Raw genomic sequence first — 17,998 nt, forward strand, 5'->3', positions numbered from 1 at the left:
TGGTAACAAAAGAAATTGAAGAAACCAGCTACCAGAGGCATGTAGGAAGGAAAGCGAGCTTGAAAACAGAAGATGTGAGGGAAAACATTCTGAACCATTGAGAGCTGAGATCTATTATGTGTCCCAGTGCACAAGCAGCAAGAATGAGGGTAAGCGTGAGAGTCCTTCCCATTAGGAAACCCCACTTTCCTTGTGAGGAAACCCTTGTTAGGAAACCCCCCTTTCCTCCAAGTTTGCCTACAGGGACAACTCAGCATGCTGGAGGAAGCAGAGCCTGCTTATCTTGGCAAGATCCCACAGAGCCCATCCACAGAGTGCAAAAATCTTAAGAAAGCTCAAGCTGGTATCCACTGTCCAGCAGCATGACATTTTCCCTGGACCTGATGTCCTCCACCCTCAGAACACCTCTGATCCCTGCATCCCCTTCCCTACCTTGCAGACGCAGGTCTGAATGATGCCCTTTTCACAGTGCCTTGACCCCAGGGTCAACTTGTTTCAGCATAGAGGAATCCTCATGCGACTCTGTGATGAGGACCAGGGACTCATTTAGCACATGGGGAGCGCTAGATCCTTCAGGAGTAACCATGATATCAGGGAGAAGGAGGGGGACCCCCATCCTGAGGATACACACCCTTCTCCCCAAACCACCCACCACCCCAACCTGCCAGGGCTGAATCCTCCAGCACCATCTCTGGGGTGGCCATGCCACTGAGAGCAGGAATGCCAGCAATTCTCATGAAGAAGCTGGCACCATGGAAAACAGGGAATGTACTGGTGGCTGAGGTGGGGTGGGGGGCTGCCTGTGTCCCCTCCCCGCCGTCCCTGGCCGACTGTTTTCTGGCTCTGAGGAGTGCTTGGCTCCACCTTCCGCCCTTCCCTCCCCCGGTGCTAAGCAGCAAAGCCAGCTAGAGACATCCAGCCGGGGTATTAGTAAAAACCAAGCCTCCCTCCAGGAATGGCACTCGCCTGAGAGCCTCCCCGTGCTGCGCGCCCCGACACCGCTGGGGCTGGGAGAGAGAACAGGGCGGCTATTGGGATACACATACAGCCCTCGCAGGACTGCCCGGCACACCGGCCAGCAATGTAAGTTTTCCTACCTGAGCTCGCTTGCACACGCGCACACTTTCAATCGCGCTTTTTTCCCCTCTACTTTCTCTTACTTTTTTCATTTTCCCAAACAAGAGTCTATGTTGCCCTCTAAAACTGGAGGGACAGCAGCTCTTGCTATGCACTGGCTTTTTTTTCCAGTTAAGCCAGAGGCATGCTTTTCCATCACTTTTTTTTTTTTAATTTCTTTCTTCTTCCCCTTTTTTTTTTTTTTTTCAGTTTTTAGATGGGGAGGATAGAGAGGCCTTTATTTTTAGAGTGTTTCTTTCTCTTAGGGGGGAACTGCTGCACAGCAGCAGGGACTTTTAGAGGTGACTGCAGACAGAAGGAGAAAGGCGGAATGTGTGGGACAGGCAACCCAAAGCTATGGCTTATCTCAAAGTTAAACTTGGTTGTGTTTTTGTCTGGATAGATATAGATATAGATACAGATAAAGATACATGAATGTGAGTATGAATATGCATACACACACATATACTGGAGTGTGTGTGTGGATGAAGTGTAGATGTATTTTAAGCCTTTGGTTTATCAGCTGTGAGAGGAGAGTGAGGGAGGAGATGTCCCCGCAGAAGCACTTTCCTACAGCTGGGATCAGGGTCTCTGGGTGTGTATCCCAGGCCTGGGCTGGTTCTCTGCATGGTGGTGTCACCCACTCAGGTTCCCTGGCACCTGGGGTATCAGTCCCTTCTGGCTTACAGACTGCTGGTGCTTCCCCTCCCATGCCTCCCCCCAGACATTTCACTGTGTGTCTTTGAAATAAAGGGGCACTTCCTCACACAAGTTTGGTGGCTCTCCTCCACATTCCACTCCTCTGTGGGGTGCTGTGTCCAGGCAGAAGGGTACATGTCTGTCTCCTTTGAGGCCCCCAGCCTTGATTATCCCTCTTGCTGCAGGCCCTTCCCCACATGTCACCTCCACACGTTTGCAGAGATAGGGAGCAATATCCCAATTAATCAGGGGCCCTGGCCCATCCCCACCCCCACTGATCACGGGTTCTGTGGTGTGCACGGCAATTGCGTTGCTTGCGCTTTAATTGAGCAGCCCCTGTCTCGTGGTCAGTTCTTCAGAGACCTTGGCGTCCCTTTCAGATTTGGTGGTTGCTTCTCATTTTCTTTCTTTCCCCCCTTTTTTTGTTTGTTTTTGTCTTCCTCCCTTCCCTCCCCAGTGAGAAGAAGGACAGCAAGAAGGAAGAGAGAAAGCTTGAGAGCAACGATGGCTGACGACCAAGACCTTTCGGAGGTGGAGATGAGCCCAGTGGGCTCTGAAGACCACCACTGCCTCTCCCCAGGACCCTCCATGGCATCAGACAACTCCCCACACCTCAGTGGCTCTGGGAATGGGGAGATGGGGAAGGTGAAGAAGGAACAGCAAGACTCGGAGGCGGATGATGACAAGTTCCCGGTGTGCATCCGCGAGGCAGTCAGCCAGGTGCTGAGCGGCTACGACTGGACCCTGGTTCCCATGCCCGTGCGGGTCAATGGAAGTAACAAGAGCAAACCCCATGTCAAGAGGCCCATGAATGCCTTCATGGTCTGGGCGCAGGCTGCCCGGAGGAAACTGGCTGACCAGTACCCGCACCTGCACAACGCCGAGCTCAGTAAGACCTTGGGGAAGCTCTGGAGGTAAGAGAGAGCGGTGGAATGTGGGGTGTCTGGAGGTGTCCTCTAGAGGACTGTGTGGTCATGCGGCAGGATGGAGACTCAGCAGGATGGGTGTCCCTTGAGGGGACTTCTGTAGGGGGAGCCCCCTCACAGGAGGCGCAGTTGTTGTCTGGAGCAAGAGTGGTGGTTGGATGTAGTGAAGGCTTCCTCAGCAGAGCTCACCTCTGTCCTGGGCAGCAGCCCTTTCCATGTGTTTCCATAAGTTTCCCTATTGTTCCTGATGAGGACACTCATTCTGGTCCTCCTTGCCTGACTGCCTGGGGAGATCTTGTTTTCTTGGCTCACCCTCCCTGTAGGGCTCAGCTGTGCACTAGCAGTAAACTGGCTGAGCTCAAGACTTAAGAGCTAAGTCACAGGTGGCTGCCTCAAGCCTGTCTGAACTCAGATCCCAGCACTAACAGGGTTTCTTTTCCAGGCAGTGCCACAAAGCAAGAGGGATTTGCAGCTGAGAAGGAAGGTCAGGGGAAAGGAGACAGGCAGTCAGAGCCCCACAGCCGTCCTTCCCAGGATGGTCCCACTTTTGGCAGGCCATGCAGATGCAGTGAGATGGAAAGGAAAGACCCAGGTAGAAATAGGGGCTGAGGCTTAGCAGAGAGGAAGAGACCTGCAAGAGTCCCAGCCTTAGCAGGCTCTCTTGGAATATGCTGGCTCAAACAAACCCCATCTTCCCGTGCACGCAGAAATGCCCTCCCTTCTCATAGCACACATATATACTTGTCCTTTGGCACCACCAGTTTGTGCACTTATTTTCACTCTGTGCAGATCCTGGGCCCTTTGAGTAGCCCCCCCTCCTTCCTCAGCAGATCCTAGGCTGCCCTCATCGAGTGCAGCCAGCCCATGAGTGTGCAGAGAGCCGTTGTGCCGAAGCCAGACGTGCCAGGCTGGCTGTGCCGCATCCTTCCCGTCGGACACTCTCTGCTGATAACCCCATCGACCTGTTACTTTCTGCCACAAGTCCCCAGCACAGTCCCCTGCCTCATGCAAATCAAGGCTCATGCAAACAGCCCTCTCATTCTCACACCCTGACAACATTTCATAGAGGAAGCCCTCCGTTTTGGGTGAGCCAAGACACATTTTTTGAAGCAGAAGCTTCAAAACACACTCTCTATAGCAGCTATTCATTCCTAGCTTCAAACAGCCTAGCTCGTAAGGAACCAACCCCTTGGGCATTAGATTCTCCCTCTGCTATGTCAGCCTGTTTACCATGACTCCTGAGTGGCTAATGTAACCCCAGCAAAGGGATTTCTTTGGGAAGTCAAAGTCAGAGCATTGATTGTGAGTGTCTAATCTGACCTTCTTTCCTGCTTGGATCTCCTCTGCCTTCCCTTTACCACAGCACTTGCTTTCACCTGGACTCTGCTGCCAGCCTCTGTATTGTGAAGCTGTGTTGAAAAGGGGGTGTGTGGGGGGGACCAACCCTTTTTGTTCCTGAAATGTTGATTTCAAGATATCATTCCTTTACTGCAAAATTTTGCCAGATTTTAGAGCAATGGTGTCTCCCTCCACGCATTGCATTTTCCTTGAAAATATAGCAGAGCAGTGAAACCTCCACAGGAATTACATTCAGAGCGCAGGGAGACAGAGCTCCCAGCCCATGGCCACAGTCATGCACCCAAATGCCTCCCTGCTCCCAGGACATGGCTCCCGCTGCTGGCCACACGGGACTCAGAGCAGCAGAACACTGCTGCCAGACAATGGTCAAGGTCCCTGTGTGTTTTAGGGCACAATACAGCCAGGAAGCTTTGCTCAGGTGAGAAAGCTTGTGGCATCAGGCCTGGGGTTGTTGTAAGCTGCTGAGTTTGCCACCTGGGTGCTTCTCTTGAATGTCTCCTCTCCCAGAGCATGCTGAGAATCTCCAAGCTGTGCCAGCCCCTACGGAGATCATACAATGCAGCAAGCTGGGTTATGGGTACAGTCAGTATCTGGCCCCATGGGTGTGTACTTCTGTGAGGCTGGGGGGAAATATCAACCACAAAACTCCAGGGGAGGTGGCCCAAATGTTACCAGGATAGTAGCCCAGAGCCTTGCTTTCCAGCCACGTTATGGCTGGGCCTCCTCTGCTGAAGTTTCCACTGCCTTATCTACACTGTCCCTCAGGTATAGCTCCTACACATGGGTACAGCTGCAAGCAGACAGGATTTTTTCTGGATGGCTTAGCCTCAAACTTTGGATGAATATCCTTCGAAAGGCGGCCACCTAAACCCTACTGCCATGGCTTGTTGCTTTGGAAAATGCTGGCTGTTCTGAGCTTATACTGATAAAGGATGGGTTAGAAGCAAAGGCTGGTGACCACAGGGACTCCCTGCAGACCCCCATTAAACCAAGCACATCCCCAGCAATTGGCACTGGGTGGGGATGGAAAAGGATGGAAATCTTGAGAGGCAGCTGCAAAATAGAATGCAACGGCACATGATTTTTTTTAAGCCCAGAATTTGCACTGCCACATGCTCCACAGGCACCAGCCTTCACTGGAAGGGGCTGCAGGATATGCCCTGATGACCATGTTACCTGCCTGGCCCCAAACATCGTTCAAGGGGGCTTATGGCCCCATCCACCTTCCCCAGTCTGTACCCACTTATGGTGTGTGATGGGTGCCAACAAGAAATGGGACACACCAAAAAAGAAGGGAGAGTTTTTGTGCTTGACAGTCACGAAATCTATCCTTGAATGCTTTCCTTTCCCAGGGTGGGACAGGGAGCAGCTCTCAAATGGAGGCTGGCTGCTGAAAATGTCAGCATGACTCCCAGCCAAAATGCCAGCCAGCACCACCTCCGGGGCTGAAAACAAGGGAGACATGGGAAGAAGGGGAGGAAGGCTTGGTAGGGAGGAGCAAGGGGCCCCGATGGAGGGATCCTTGCATGAGGGTGGCAACACCCAGGGAATTGGTTCATGCCCACTAAATCCAGGGCCATGGACGTGTAGGAGGGCTGCCTTCTGCTCCCAGCCAGCTCTTGCCTTGCACCAGCCCCAGTGCCCAAGCCCATCACCACACTGACTCATTGGCAGCTGAGCCCCAGGCAGGGTCAGGCCTCTGGCACACGGAGCGGTGCCATGCCAGGTGGCAGAAGGGGAGGTTCCGAGAGGCCAGCAGGAAGGTTTCAGCCCTTCTTTCTCCTCCCAGAGCGCGGCGCTGGATGCTTGCCCCTCTCCCCTCGGCTCAGGGGTGAGCATTTGGTGTCAGGCTTGGATAAGCCCCATGAAGGGCTTTGCTCTGTGATCCGTAACTTCTCTGCCCGTGCGAGATTCCTTTGCATTATGGCCTGGAGAGCGTGGGGGGCAGGAGGGGGAGGGCAGGAAGCAAGTGAAATCCAAATCCCCCCAAATCTCCTGGCCTTTGCCTGCTCGCACCAGTTTCACTTTGCTAAAGCTGATTTGAATTCTGATCCCAGTGGGAGGGAGGAGGGAGCAGGCAGCCTTGGAGAGAAGGCAAAGGTGTGGGGAGTGGACTTGCCTCTGTCCTGTTGGTGGCACTACCCACGGGCTGCTGCCAAGGGGAGAGGAGATGAGGCACTTCAGCATAGCTCAGAGGGCAGGGATCTGACACCTGTGTAGCCTCCAATGGCTCTTTTTCACAGCATCCACAAGACAGATCTCGGAGGCTGAGCTTTGCAGGTTTTGCCTCTATTCTCCATATCCCATGTTCTGTAAGGACAAAGGTTTTGCCAAGGCAAAGTTGCTCTCAGTCCACAAAGCCTATGAGGCCTGACCCTTAGAGGGCCATCTGGAGCAGCACAGGCTAAGGGATTAGAACCCTCTGGGACTTGTGAGCATGGCATACAGTGGCGGGAGGGAGACAGGAAAGCTAGTGCTGGATTCATGGTGGCTCAGTTGCTTTAATCTCCAGGATTAAAGCAGTGGAGGAATGTGGTGTGTGGCCACAACCCGCTCAGGCTGACTGGAGTGAACCCAGGTCAGCACCATGCCACACACCTTCCATCTACCAGCAGAGGCAATGCACAAGGTGTAGGGGGAAAGGGGGCATTTAGGGACCAAGCCATTACTTGCTGGTGACCTATCTGATCACCCACCAGATTTATCTGTGTATTCCTTGAGCCATACCTCCTCTTCATCTTCAGTTTTTCAGGTCAGTTCAGGCCTTTATATCTTCCCCAGAGCCTACAGCTAAACAGAATTGGTCACATTTTAGTGCTAAGGGCTTCGGGGTGCCAAGGTGCTGGCACAGTCCCATCCCCATGTAGTTCTTTTGCTGGGGAGAAAAAGGTGGGGACATAACATAAAAGGAACTTTTTTTTTCCCTGCTTGTGAGCCCTACCATTCATAACTGTTTTGAGTTCCCAGTCGTGAGAAGACCAGTCCCTTCTGAGAGCACTGGTTTTTGGTTGGAGACAGGGTGACCTTGAGTCACAAGAATATGAGAAGGAAAATCATAATATGAAATTGAAGTGCTTCCAGCTGAAATGCTGCAAAAGGCTTGAGCAATGAGTTTGATCTTATCTTCAAGTGCTCTGAGGCATCCTGCCTGTGCATTTCACCATTTCCTCAGAGAGCCTTAACTAGAGCAGCCCATGATCTGGCAGGAATACAGACAAGGAGCTTACATTTCTGCAGTGCCTTTCATCCAGACACCAAGGCTCATCAACTTTTACAAAGTCAGCAAAATAGCAGCTAAGTTTTTTACAACTGCTTGGCCAAGTTCAAGGAAGGTTGGTCCTTTGTGCTTCAGCCTTTTGTATTATCCATGTGTGAGGTGAGCAGGAGCTCCAGGAACAGTAAAATACACAATTTCTAGCTCTTCCAAATTTTCTTTCTGCTAGGGTTTCTAGCCTTTTCCAAACTTCCAAATTCCCATTTAGAAAATGACTAAAGGTTGCTTTACATGGTTCTTGTGGAGCCAATATCAATTCCTGCTATTGGTGCTCCATATTGCCTCAAACTAGGATCAAAGCCTATGGAAGGGGGGAGGTTAACCTGGAACAAATACAGTCTGGGGATGAGCAAGAGACACAGGGCAGGCAGCACTACAGGTGGTACACTACCTTTGTCCAAAGGACAATTGCAACTGCCCTTAATTTGTCGAAAGTTTTTAAAAGCAGCTCATCCACCCTTATTTAATACAGCTGCAAAAGGCTGCATTTCTCCCTTTGGCAATGGAAGAGAGGTTAAGTTGAACTTACTGAGGTGAGAAGCACCACACAGGTGGGGAAGGGAGACCCAGCACTGGCACCAACCAGTGGCAGGGCTTAATGACTAAGGAGAAGAAGGAAAAGCATTGCTGTCTCCATGGAAACACTCCCAGTTCTTCCTATTGTTTTGGGAAGTACCCTCCATGGGGCAACATCCTGGTATTTGGATTTACACACTGAGCATAGGTGTTTTTTTCTGAGGGACCAGCCCCACTCCTTTCCCTCTTCTCTTCTTTACCACCTTGGTCTCTGCAGGTTATTGAACGAAAGCGACAAGCGGCCCTTCATCGAAGAGGCGGAGCGGCTGAGGATGCAGCACAAGAAGGACCATCCTGATTACAAGTACCAGCCCCGCCGGCGGAAAAATGGCAAGGCCACACAGGGCGAGGGTGAAGGCCAGGTAGAAGGGGAGGCTGGTGGGGCTGCTGCCATCCAGGCCCACTACAAGAATGCCCACCTGGACCACAGGCATCCCGGCGAAGGGTCGCCCATGTCCGACGGTCACCCGGAACACTCCTCAGGTGAGTCTGGGGTCCCAGTGAATCTCTTGACAGACTACAGCCAAGTCAGGGGCCCAAAAAAGACAAGTCATCATGGTGAAAGCCTTAGTGATGGGGCTCACACCTTACTCATGACCTAGCAGACTGCTGGTGTCAGCAGTACAGGGACATGCCTGAGTTTCAGAGGCACTCGTGTTCCTCTAGTCAGGCAAGGTAACGTTGCATCCACCCTTTTTTCCACAAGGTGATACAAAGAGATTTGGTTTTGTCTATTTCTTTCTCCCTCCACCAAAGCCTCCAGCTAGACAGCTGCTGGCATACTGGGAAGAACAGAGATGGGTTGCGTATAGAGCAAGTCATAAAGCTGTAAATCACCTCCTCTCTCTTTTTCCTTTTCAAAATATTCTTCACATTGCAGGTCAGAGCCATGGGCCCCCCACACCTCCTACCACCCCTAAGACCGAGATGCAGGCAGGCAAAGCCGATTCCAAACGAGAAGGGCGCTCCCTGGGGGAAGGGGGAAAGCCACACATTGACTTTGGAAACGTGGACATTGGGGAGATCAGCCATGAGGTGATGTCCAACATGGAGACCTTTGATGTCAATGAATTCGATCAGTACCTGCCGCCCAACGGACACGCCGGCCACCCAGGCCACGTCGGGGGCTATGCGGCAGCGGCTGCTGCTGGCTATGGCCTTGGGAGCGCCCTGGCTGCAGCCAGCGGACACTCTGCCTGGATCTCCAAGCAGCATGGAGTCTCCTTGTCCACTGCCACCTCATCGGTGGTGGACTCAAAGGCCCAGGTGAAAACGGAGGGGTCCACCCCTGGAGGCCATTACACCGACCAGCCCTCCACTTCCCAGATTGCTTACACATCCCTGAGTCTGCCCCACTATGGCTCGGCCTTCCCCTCCATCTCCAGGCCACAGTTTGACTACCCGGACCACCAGCCCTCAGGACCCTACTACAGCCATTCCACCCAAGCCTCTGGCCTCTACTCTGCCTTCTCCTATATGGGACCTTCCCAACGTCCCCTTTACACTGCCATCTCTGACCCTGCACCCTCCGTGCCACAGTCCCATAGCCCCACACACTGGGAACAGCCCGTGTACACAACTCTCTCCAGACCGTAGGGAACGGGGAACAGTGACCGAAGCAGCGACGGAAAGGCTCCGAAGAATCAGCACAGGCAGAAGAGCCTCCGAACTCCAAGGTCACTCAGTGCCATCCAGCCACCAGAACCCACCAAGCATACAGAAGTGCCTTTCCTGATCCCAGCTCTTGCTGGCACACCCACCTAGAGGAAGGTTTATTGTCCTTCCGCCCTTTACCAATTTCACACAGGCCACATGACTGGCTTGCAATGCCTTACTGGCCTTCTAGATGAGGAGGATTCTAGACATGGAGTGACTGGTCTGTGGTGGGTTTTGTTGTGCGCACCCTGGACTGTACGATGAGAGAGACTGTCCTTTCCTTCCCCTCCCACACTGCTCCAGGGACTTTGCAAGTGTTTCCAACAGGCCACAACGGCCAACACTTTGTCACCTGCTGCAGATATGTCACGGGAGGAGCAGTAGGGAGGATGGCATGGCCGGCTTCCTTGCAATCAGCGTCGTGCAGCAGTCCTGCCTAGGATTCACACATGCATGAATCTTGAACCCCTTGGAAGACCAACCTATGCTTGCTTCCCTGCCGATTTCCACAGCTACACCCTAGCTTTTCTCCCCACCATCCTGTCTTTGTTTAATCCCACACTCTTCCCAGCATGGAGATTTGAAGGCTTGCCTGAACAGTACATGGCATTTGGGAACAGCATGGTCAGCCTTAGCATTACTTGTATCACAGCCTGTGTGCACACACGTGTTTATGTATGAAGGCAGAGGAGAAGTGGGGAAGGACCAATGAATCATTATGGTGCTATGGGTGAATCCTCCTTTTATAAAATTACTCTGTATCATTCATTTATGTCTGGCATTTCTGGCCTCCCAGCCTCTTCAGAACCCCAAACAACCTCTGAGAAAACTTGGTCCTTGCTCTTCCATGTCTGATGGTGCCTGCATGAAATGAAGAGGCACCAAGAAAGCTATGATGCACTTGCCAACACGCCGAGTTGATTCCAGGACTCTTTTGAGCTCCCACTCCAAACCCAGGCTGAACTCATTCGTTCTTCGTGTCTCCCAGTCAGCCAACATCTCCCTCCCATCTATGCTGAGAATGGAAAGATACTCCTGTGGCTTTAAGCAAGGTAGATATAGACCCAGTCTTGGATGATGAAAGAAGCCTATTTAGGTGCAAAGTGATATTCTTTGCCTTTGGGTTTCAAATTGGAAGCAACCAGGTCTTAGAGATCAACTCCTTTTTTCAGCCCAACATCTGAGGACAGTCTGCTTGCTTCTCCTTTGTCATTTCCAGGACTGGGGTGGTTTGTCATGCCAGGGAGTGAACTGGCACAAAAATTGCCGCAGGAAAAATGATTCCTGACAGCTGATTGCAGAGACATGCTGCGGGACTTTCCAATGCATATTCCAGTCTAGAAAGAGACTTTAACCAAATGTGGACTGTGACGGGTGCTGCTGTATCCCTCTGTTGATATGACTGTCAGATGCCCTTCCTGCCTCCCCTAGCTACAGATGACTTATCCTTGTGGTGTCTGAAAAGATCATGTAGAGTGTTTGCTCCCTGTACGCATGTAACCTCTTCCAGCCCTGTCCCCTTATTTATGCAAGTAGCACCTTCCTCCCCTACCTCCCTTTCCTCAGTCTCTGTGCCATCCTAGCACCATTAACTCTGCATTAAACATATGGAATAATAAACTTATAAGTTTCATTTTCACATGTCTGGGTTTCTTCAGCCACTTCCCTGCAAGTCTCTGTTTTTTCCCCCAGTACATGTGTGATGGGTCACACACACCACCACACAGATCCTGTGCACAGCCTTCCTCTGCCTCTCAGGAACAGGACACAGCTACAACTCTGACTGGCTGTCCAGACTCCTTCATGGATATGAAACTCACCTTCTGTTTACACCTCACCTCCTACCATTTCTTCCATGAGAAAAGCACTGATTTCTGTTCTGTTCTTCACAGAGCACATGCAATCAAGAGTACTATTTTGCATATGTTTCACCCAAAAATTTCTTAGTGTGACTGCTAATGCTCTCTAGGACAGAAGTGTGCAGTTTCTCATCTTGGTCCTCATGACCAGGTAGCAGGTTACATACTTTCAAAAAAAACTTCCCCACATACACAAATTTGTGTATTTTGGAAGCAGCCATTAATTTCTCTGTAAAAACTCAAACCCCCACCCTCTTACCATCCACAAGCAAGAACCTAAACACAAACACTCACACACACAGAGTATATTCCAGAACACATGTATACACTGCCTCACTTGCTGAAGAAGATCTCCTGTATATAGTCAGGTCCTGGGAGGGTATCTGAACTTGTCGGGAAAGAAAAACGTGTAGCAGGTATCACTGTGCTTGAGAACATCTCTCAAGGCAGAACAATAGGAGCCCATTAACCACAGACATTGCCAACAATTACAAGCTGATTCCAAAGGGCTTCAATGCTGGTGCAGGTGAGCAGATGCAGTGAATTCCCGTTCACTAAACACTTTTATGGGTGAGTTGAGTAAGCAGAACATCTAGGAACTGTGGAATGGTCAAAGCTTTTTAAAAAGCACAGCATCATTTAGGAGAAGTTCTGTATAGGCCAAGAGCATCCACAGCAGGATGGATTAATTGATCTAATAATAGTGATGCCAGCTAAAGAGCTCCATACAAAATAGGACTGACCATTCATGGAGAGGAGAAGAAACCTATACCCCAAATCACAGGCTATGGGAAGAACCCAGAAGGGCACTGCTGAGCAAATCAGGTAGGGAGGAAGGGATGTCATGGTGGAATTAGAGGTATGAAAGCTGATCACAGGGGTGGGAGAGAAAAGTGACACAGCATGGATGAACAGAAGAGTGGGAAAAGAAAGTTCTTAATCTCACATAAGTACTCCAGCCCTTCAAGAAGCAAATTGGGAAAGTGAGTGGGCTCTGCCTCAACCATTTGCCAGTGGAAGGGGATGCCTCTCACAGAGGGGGTTGTTGCAAGTAAGATGGTACTGAGAGCACCACTGGTAAAAGAGGGGTTAACACTCCTCCTGCAGCCTAGCAGGAGCTGGCCCGGCATCCTTCCCTATCCCTTTAATCGTATCTGATACAGATGCAAGGCTGGGGAGGGGAGTCCGGCAGGGAACAAAGAAGCCATTTAAAAAAAAATAAAAAAAAGGACAAGAAAACGACCCCGCGCTCCATGGCAGACGCCAAAACGATTGCACAAAGGCACCATTTCAGGGCTGAAATTTCACCGCACCAACGTGATTAAAGGATTCCATGGAGGGTGGGGGGAGAAGGCTGAAGGCCACAGTGCTTCAAATTAACCTTTTCTTGGTGAGGATGGCCTGGACCAGGAAGCATTTGCATTCTTCACAGTCAACCCCCTCCATGCACCTGCAAAGATCTCCACATCCCCTTTGACCTGTCATTGCACCCAAGGACCCATTCAGCTCTTGCATTATTGCCTCCAAAACCAGCCCTTCCTGTGCACACTAAGAGGGGAAGGACAGACTGGTGCTTTTACAGGGAAGAGTAAGAGAATGACATTCATGGCTAGTTACATGAGCCAAGTTCCCAGGCAGGTGGGTAAAAACTCCCTTTGGGACATGGATGCTCATGTGCAGGCACTGACCACACATACAGCATAGAAAATGATCACTTAATATATAAGCACAAGCCTTAACACAAACTAGTCAGAAATATTCTTTCTGGACCAGAGCACAAAAAAATATAATATAAGGCAGAAATCATAGGTGAGGTGTACCCTCCTCCTTCTTCTCTTTAAAAATAGAAACCAAAACCTCTGAGAGCTCTTTATAGTAAGATAATTGAGAAAGATCTGGTGTGTTCTGCCCAAGCTCAGATCTTCCACATGCAGAGGAAGAACCTTGAAGTACACAGATCAACAAACAAAAACTAGGTGAACTGATGAAAACCTGCAGGTGGCTGGAAGCCTTTGCAGATTGTAAGGCATCCACCCAACTCTTGACTGGAGCACATTACCTCCCAGCACACCAGAGGTGAGAGTGCAGGTACCTGAAGGGGACAGACGACTGATCTTTCACCACAACACAGATCAAAGGAACTCTAGGATTTAGCTGCAGTTGTGCCACCCTAAAAATCACCAGGGTATGTTCAGCTGAGATGGCCTGTCCATGCCCAGGACCTCAGTTCCACAGTGTGTCAGAGAACAGCTGCACCAGGAGCAAGTGCAGCAACAACAACCCACACCTGCCGAGCTGCTGGGACAGCGAGGGGCGGCCGCGCTTCCGGCTGGGGCAGTGCCACTGAAAGGGGATCCCCACTTCTGATAAGCAGCAAGGGAGCAGGGAAACAATAGGTGGCTTGATGAGAGCTGCTCTACGATACTCCTGAGAAGCCCCACAGTCAGCACTGGCCAAAGAGGAAATTGGGGGTTTCCACAGCAACCTGTTCAGGGCACAAAGGCCCAACTGTCTAGGGGGAAGCAACGGAGGTGTCTCAGCACTGCCCTTTTAAGAAGGGACAGTGGTGGAAGGCTGGAGTCTTTCTGAAGCCAAAGTACCTGCCAGAGCAATTCTGTACAGCAGGAGTTTAATTGGCTAGCAGTCCTATAACCAGGGAGGAGCTGTGCTAGAGGAGGGAGTTACTGCAGACTTTGGCCTAGCTAAAAGATGAGGCCTTCAACAGTGCAAGAAAGCTGAAAAATCACGTTGCACTTGGCTCCCTAATCTTACTAATACAGTACATGACACACAGAGAAAAAAATAATATCCAAACTGGTGGAGACAGCTAAGAAAGTAATCTCTGACATATGGGACTGAAAGAGAAAACAGAGGGCAAAAAACCCCAAATACATTTAATTTAAAATAGGGAGATCTAGAATTTATTTACACGAACACTAACCAAAATTAGAAACATCATTGGAAATGCAAAACCAAAAACAACGTCTGGAATCTGATCAGTCTGTGATAATTAACTCATCCACACCCCAGTCTTCATAGCTCCCATCTGGAAGGTAACGACGGATGATTATGGGGATCTTGCGTGCTCTGAGGGGAAGAGAGAGATGAACAGAAATGTCAGAATCTCCACTGTATCACTTCAGTAGGCGATGGAAGTGAGGTGCTTGGTGGCTTCAATAAGCTCATCCCATTTAACTGAGAGCTGTGCAGCACCAGTGGTTTGATATTACATAGCAAAGTCCCAAAAACTTTCCAACACTTGTAGATGCAAAGCACTCAGCACCCTCAGACCATGAACACCAAACATCTGACCCTGATACAGGGGGAAAATATAAATCAAGGCACTTGAAGAACAAATCCACTTTTTGTTTGACAGAAGGCTTTTCCCCACACAACACTAAAAAGGTGGCAGAATTCTGAGAACTTCCAGGACAAACTGGAATTTATAGAGAAATGTGCATCCTGAGAGCATCAGTTACATTTTAAGAAGGATACAGGAAACAGTGACTATTCAGGTACCAGAACCTGTTACAGCTGGGGTGGAGCACACACCTGCTAACAGTGCTTCCAATTAGAGAGCAAGAAAATGCTGAATACAATTTAACTTCATGAAACAGCAAAGTATAATCAGACAGTCTGGAATCTAAAAAAAACCTAAAAACCAGGGCATCAGGTTTTAACTGTCTCAGACTTGAAAAGTAACACAACTTCTTTACATTCAGGGAGGTTGTTTTTCCAGTAGTAAAGTAACTCCCATGGATGCCAAGAATTACACCTGAAATTTGGCACAGAACAGGACACACCACCCTGACTTACTTTCCAGAGCTCACACACAGGCAGTGACCAGAAGCAACTGAGTCTGAGCCTGGAGATCTGACAGGAACATGACCTAAAGAGCTTTCAGCAATGGCAAAGGGAGCTGTCATAGATAAAAAAACCTGCAAGAGCAGCTTCCGTGCACTGGGAAACTGGGGAAGCAGGGGGACAATTTCATTCAAGGACAGGAACCTAATCAGTAACAGAGTCCAGCTGCTTGAAGGACATCTGCATGTGACCTGGACTGTGCAGGAAAACTGTGGGACAGCAGGGAGCTCTGCTGTGGAAAGGTAGGCCTCCAAGTGACCATCCAAAAGCTGCCTCTGCTGCAGTCAAAAAGGATTTATTTACTCTTCTGTAAGCAGGGGAAAGCACAAGAAGCCAAGCATGCAAGGGTGCAGGAAACAAACATTCTCACCAGCCTGACCCTTACTTTAATTTTTGTCAGCACTTCACTTGAGCACAGGTCTGCTCAGATGGCTGCTTCAAAACAATTCCATTTGTGGAATTAAATCAATTCCTGAAAGATGAGGACCTTGGGATCCCATCATAGAAATAAAGAATACTGGGAATGTGAAGTAGAAGAGGTACAGAGCACTCCTCATCATCAGCATTTGCAGGAGCAATTAGTTTGGGAGAGAGCAGCTGTGAAAAAAGGAAAAGGCAACTGTAGTGCTCAGTGTTATGGAGGGAAAACAAGGTTGTCTGAGAACAAACTGCCAAATGCTGGGATGAGGAGAGGACTGCTGGCTTTACAGACATCAGTACAAAATCTGTGACTTACTTGAGTTCTTTCATGGCAATGAGCAAGGGGTCTGTCTCTCCTTCCAGCTCCACCATCACAGGGGCACACATCCTGGGAAAAACATCAACAGCCACTTGAGCAAAACCACAGAGAGGGCAGAGCTGAACACCTGCCCACCTTGTGTCACCTCTACAGCAGCCAGTAAAGCAGGAGAGTGGAGCACCATCCTGGCAGAACTGACTTGATCTGTTATGCACTTCAAGAAGAAAATTCCTCCAGATGGTTACAGACCAAACTTTTACTGCACTGTTCTTCTTGTCCCATCCCCAGGGCTCTGCCAAGCAGCTTGTGCTCAAGGACTGCTCAGATCCACACTCTCCAAGTCACCCTCTGCTGTACTTAAACACGTAGGAAAAAATGGTTCTGAAATAAATCCAATGAAAAAGGTGCAATTGCTGTAAAATGAGCAGGCCTCCTACAACTCCAACACATCTCCCACATTCTGACTGGCTCACAGCTTCCAGGCCTTGACCAGGGCAAGAGAGGGGCTGGATTTACAGGGCATTTCACCTCTGGGAAGAAACAATTCAGCATTTTGCAAAGGATTGTGACTACAGCCATCCACTGGACAGAAAGCTCTTCAGCCCTGCAAGCAGAAGATGCAGGTGAAGCAGAACCAGGTGCCAGAGTGTTTTGGATTCAGGGTTTGGCACGGGCCCATCTCCTCTCCCCCCATTTTTCCTGCCTTTCACCAACTGAAAGAACATGCACAAAGCACCTTCACAGGCTTGCAAAGAACAGCTTGCCTGCCTGTGAGCTTCTAAATTGTGCACAAGAGAAGCCTCATTATGAAAATGGATTTAACCAAGATGAAAATCAAACCCCTGCCACTGGCTAACAATCTCTCTCAGAAAGTAATTCTTCAAAAAGCACAACACTTTTTAATATTTATTATTTTAAAAAGTCTAAAAAGGCAAATAGATTAAGAACAGCCAGCCTTGACAGCACTTAAAGTAAGTTCTAAACGTTATTGTCTATTATAAATAAGGCCTTACTATTGCAAATAGTTTGAAAACCTTACAGCTTCCCACAATGCAACTTCATTTAGAATGAATTTCAGGTAGATTTCTTCACTCCCAATTCCTACAGCCCTGTGCTATCAACTGAAGCTGCTTTGAAGCATCTCTCCCTCCAACACTACCTTTCACAAACCAGTTAGGAACTTTCAAGTCCATGCTGGCTCCCTCAGGAAAGACAGAAAGCAGAATTGTCTTGTCCCATTGCCTAATAATCTTGTCTGTGATCTAGGAAAGCTCATTGTGGCTACTAAAAGCTCCCTCTTTATGCACAAGCAGCACAGTTTCAGGCAAGGAGAGACACAAAGCCTTCAGGTGCAATAAAGGCTCAGCTTCAGGCTGGGCAGGGGGTGACACACAAGCTCAGCAGTCACGCAGGGGATTCAGCAGGCCTGGGAATTGCCAAGGGAAGAGGAAAGCACTGTCAGAGCCCAGGGAGGCGCAGCAATGCCGGGGCACAGCGGGCAGTACTCACGCTATCTGCAGGGCCCGAGTGCCCAGGACTCTGGCTCGCTCGTACTTGGTCATGTAGGGGGTCGTGATGCGCTTCTGGTTCGCCTGCTGCCGCTCTCCCGAGGGCAGGATCTCCACGTTCTCCTGTCCCTCCTGGTGGGAACAAACCCGCTCAGCCGCGCCCGCCGCCGAGGCCTCCCCGGCCACGGCCCGGCACCCACCTCCTCCGCGTTCTCCAGGTCCTCCAGGCCCTCATCCTCCTCCACATCATCGAAGTCATCCCCGTCAAAGCTGCGGGAGAGACACACGCGTGGCACTCGTGCCCGTGCCGCCCCCGCCCGCCCCTCCGTGCCCGGGCCCGCTCTCCTCACTTGTCCTCGTTGTCCGACATGCCGCCCGCCCCGCCGGGCCCCACTTCCGGCCGCTGCCGTGACGCTGCCGGA

General features: G+C 50.3%; 2 protein-coding genes across 2 annotated transcripts; one reads left to right on the forward strand and one right to left on the reverse strand.

Annotated features, from left to right (window-relative positions):
• Positions 1 to 844: 844 nt before the first annotated feature.
• SOX10 (SRY-box transcription factor 10) lies at positions 845 to 11,232 on the forward strand. Its single transcript, XM_039725603.1, has 4 exons — positions 845 to 1,083; positions 2,273 to 2,729; positions 8,168 to 8,433; positions 8,831 to 11,232. Exons 2-4 carry the CDS (start codon positions 2,320 to 2,322, stop codon positions 9,544 to 9,546), a joined length of 1,392 nt encoding a protein of 463 aa, XP_039581537.1. The 5' UTR covers positions 845 to 1,083; positions 2,273 to 2,319; the 3' UTR covers positions 9,547 to 11,232.
• Positions 11,233 to 14,345: 3,113 nt separating this feature from the next.
• POLR2F (RNA polymerase II, I and III subunit F) lies at positions 14,346 to 17,984 on the reverse strand. Its single transcript, XM_039725570.1, has 5 exons — positions 17,927 to 17,984; positions 17,777 to 17,846; positions 17,578 to 17,708; positions 16,066 to 16,137; positions 14,346 to 14,552 (listed from the first exon to the last, which is right to left on the reverse strand). Exons 1-5 carry the CDS (start codon positions 17,944 to 17,946, stop codon positions 14,462 to 14,464), a joined length of 384 nt encoding a protein of 127 aa, XP_039581504.1. The 5' UTR covers positions 17,947 to 17,984; the 3' UTR covers positions 14,346 to 14,461.
• Between the last annotated feature and the right edge of the window lie 14 nt (positions 17,985 to 17,998).

Source organism: Passer montanus, unplaced genomic scaffold (genome assembly GCF_014805655.1).
Source record: "Passer montanus isolate IOZ18808 unplaced genomic scaffold, ASM1480565v1 scaffold55, whole genome shotgun sequence".
Lineage (NCBI taxonomy): Eukaryota > Metazoa > Chordata > Aves > Passeriformes > Passeridae > Passer > Passer montanus.

Coding starts and splice junctions, on each gene's coding strand:
- SOX10 (XM_039725603.1), top strand. CDS start 2,320: ATGGCTGACGACCAAGACCTTTCGGAGGTGGAGATGAGCCCAGTGGGC. Junction 2,730..8,167: donor ACCTTGGGGAAGCTCTGGAG/GTAAGAGAGAGC, acceptor TGGTCTCTGCAG/GTTATTGAACGAAAGCGACA. Junction 8,434..8,830: donor TCACCCGGAACACTCCTCAG/GTGAGTCTGGGG, acceptor TTCACATTGCAG/GTCAGAGCCATGGGCCCCCC.
- POLR2F (XM_039725570.1), bottom strand. CDS start 17,946: ATGTCGGACAACGAGGACAA. Junction 17,847..17,926: donor ATGTCGGACAACGAGGACAA/GTGAGGAGAGCG, acceptor TCTCTCCCGCAG/CTTTGACGGGGATGACTTCG. Junction 14,553..16,065: donor ATTGCCATGAAAGAACTCAA/GTAAGTCACAGA, acceptor TCTTCCCCTCAG/AGCACGCAAGATCCCCATAA.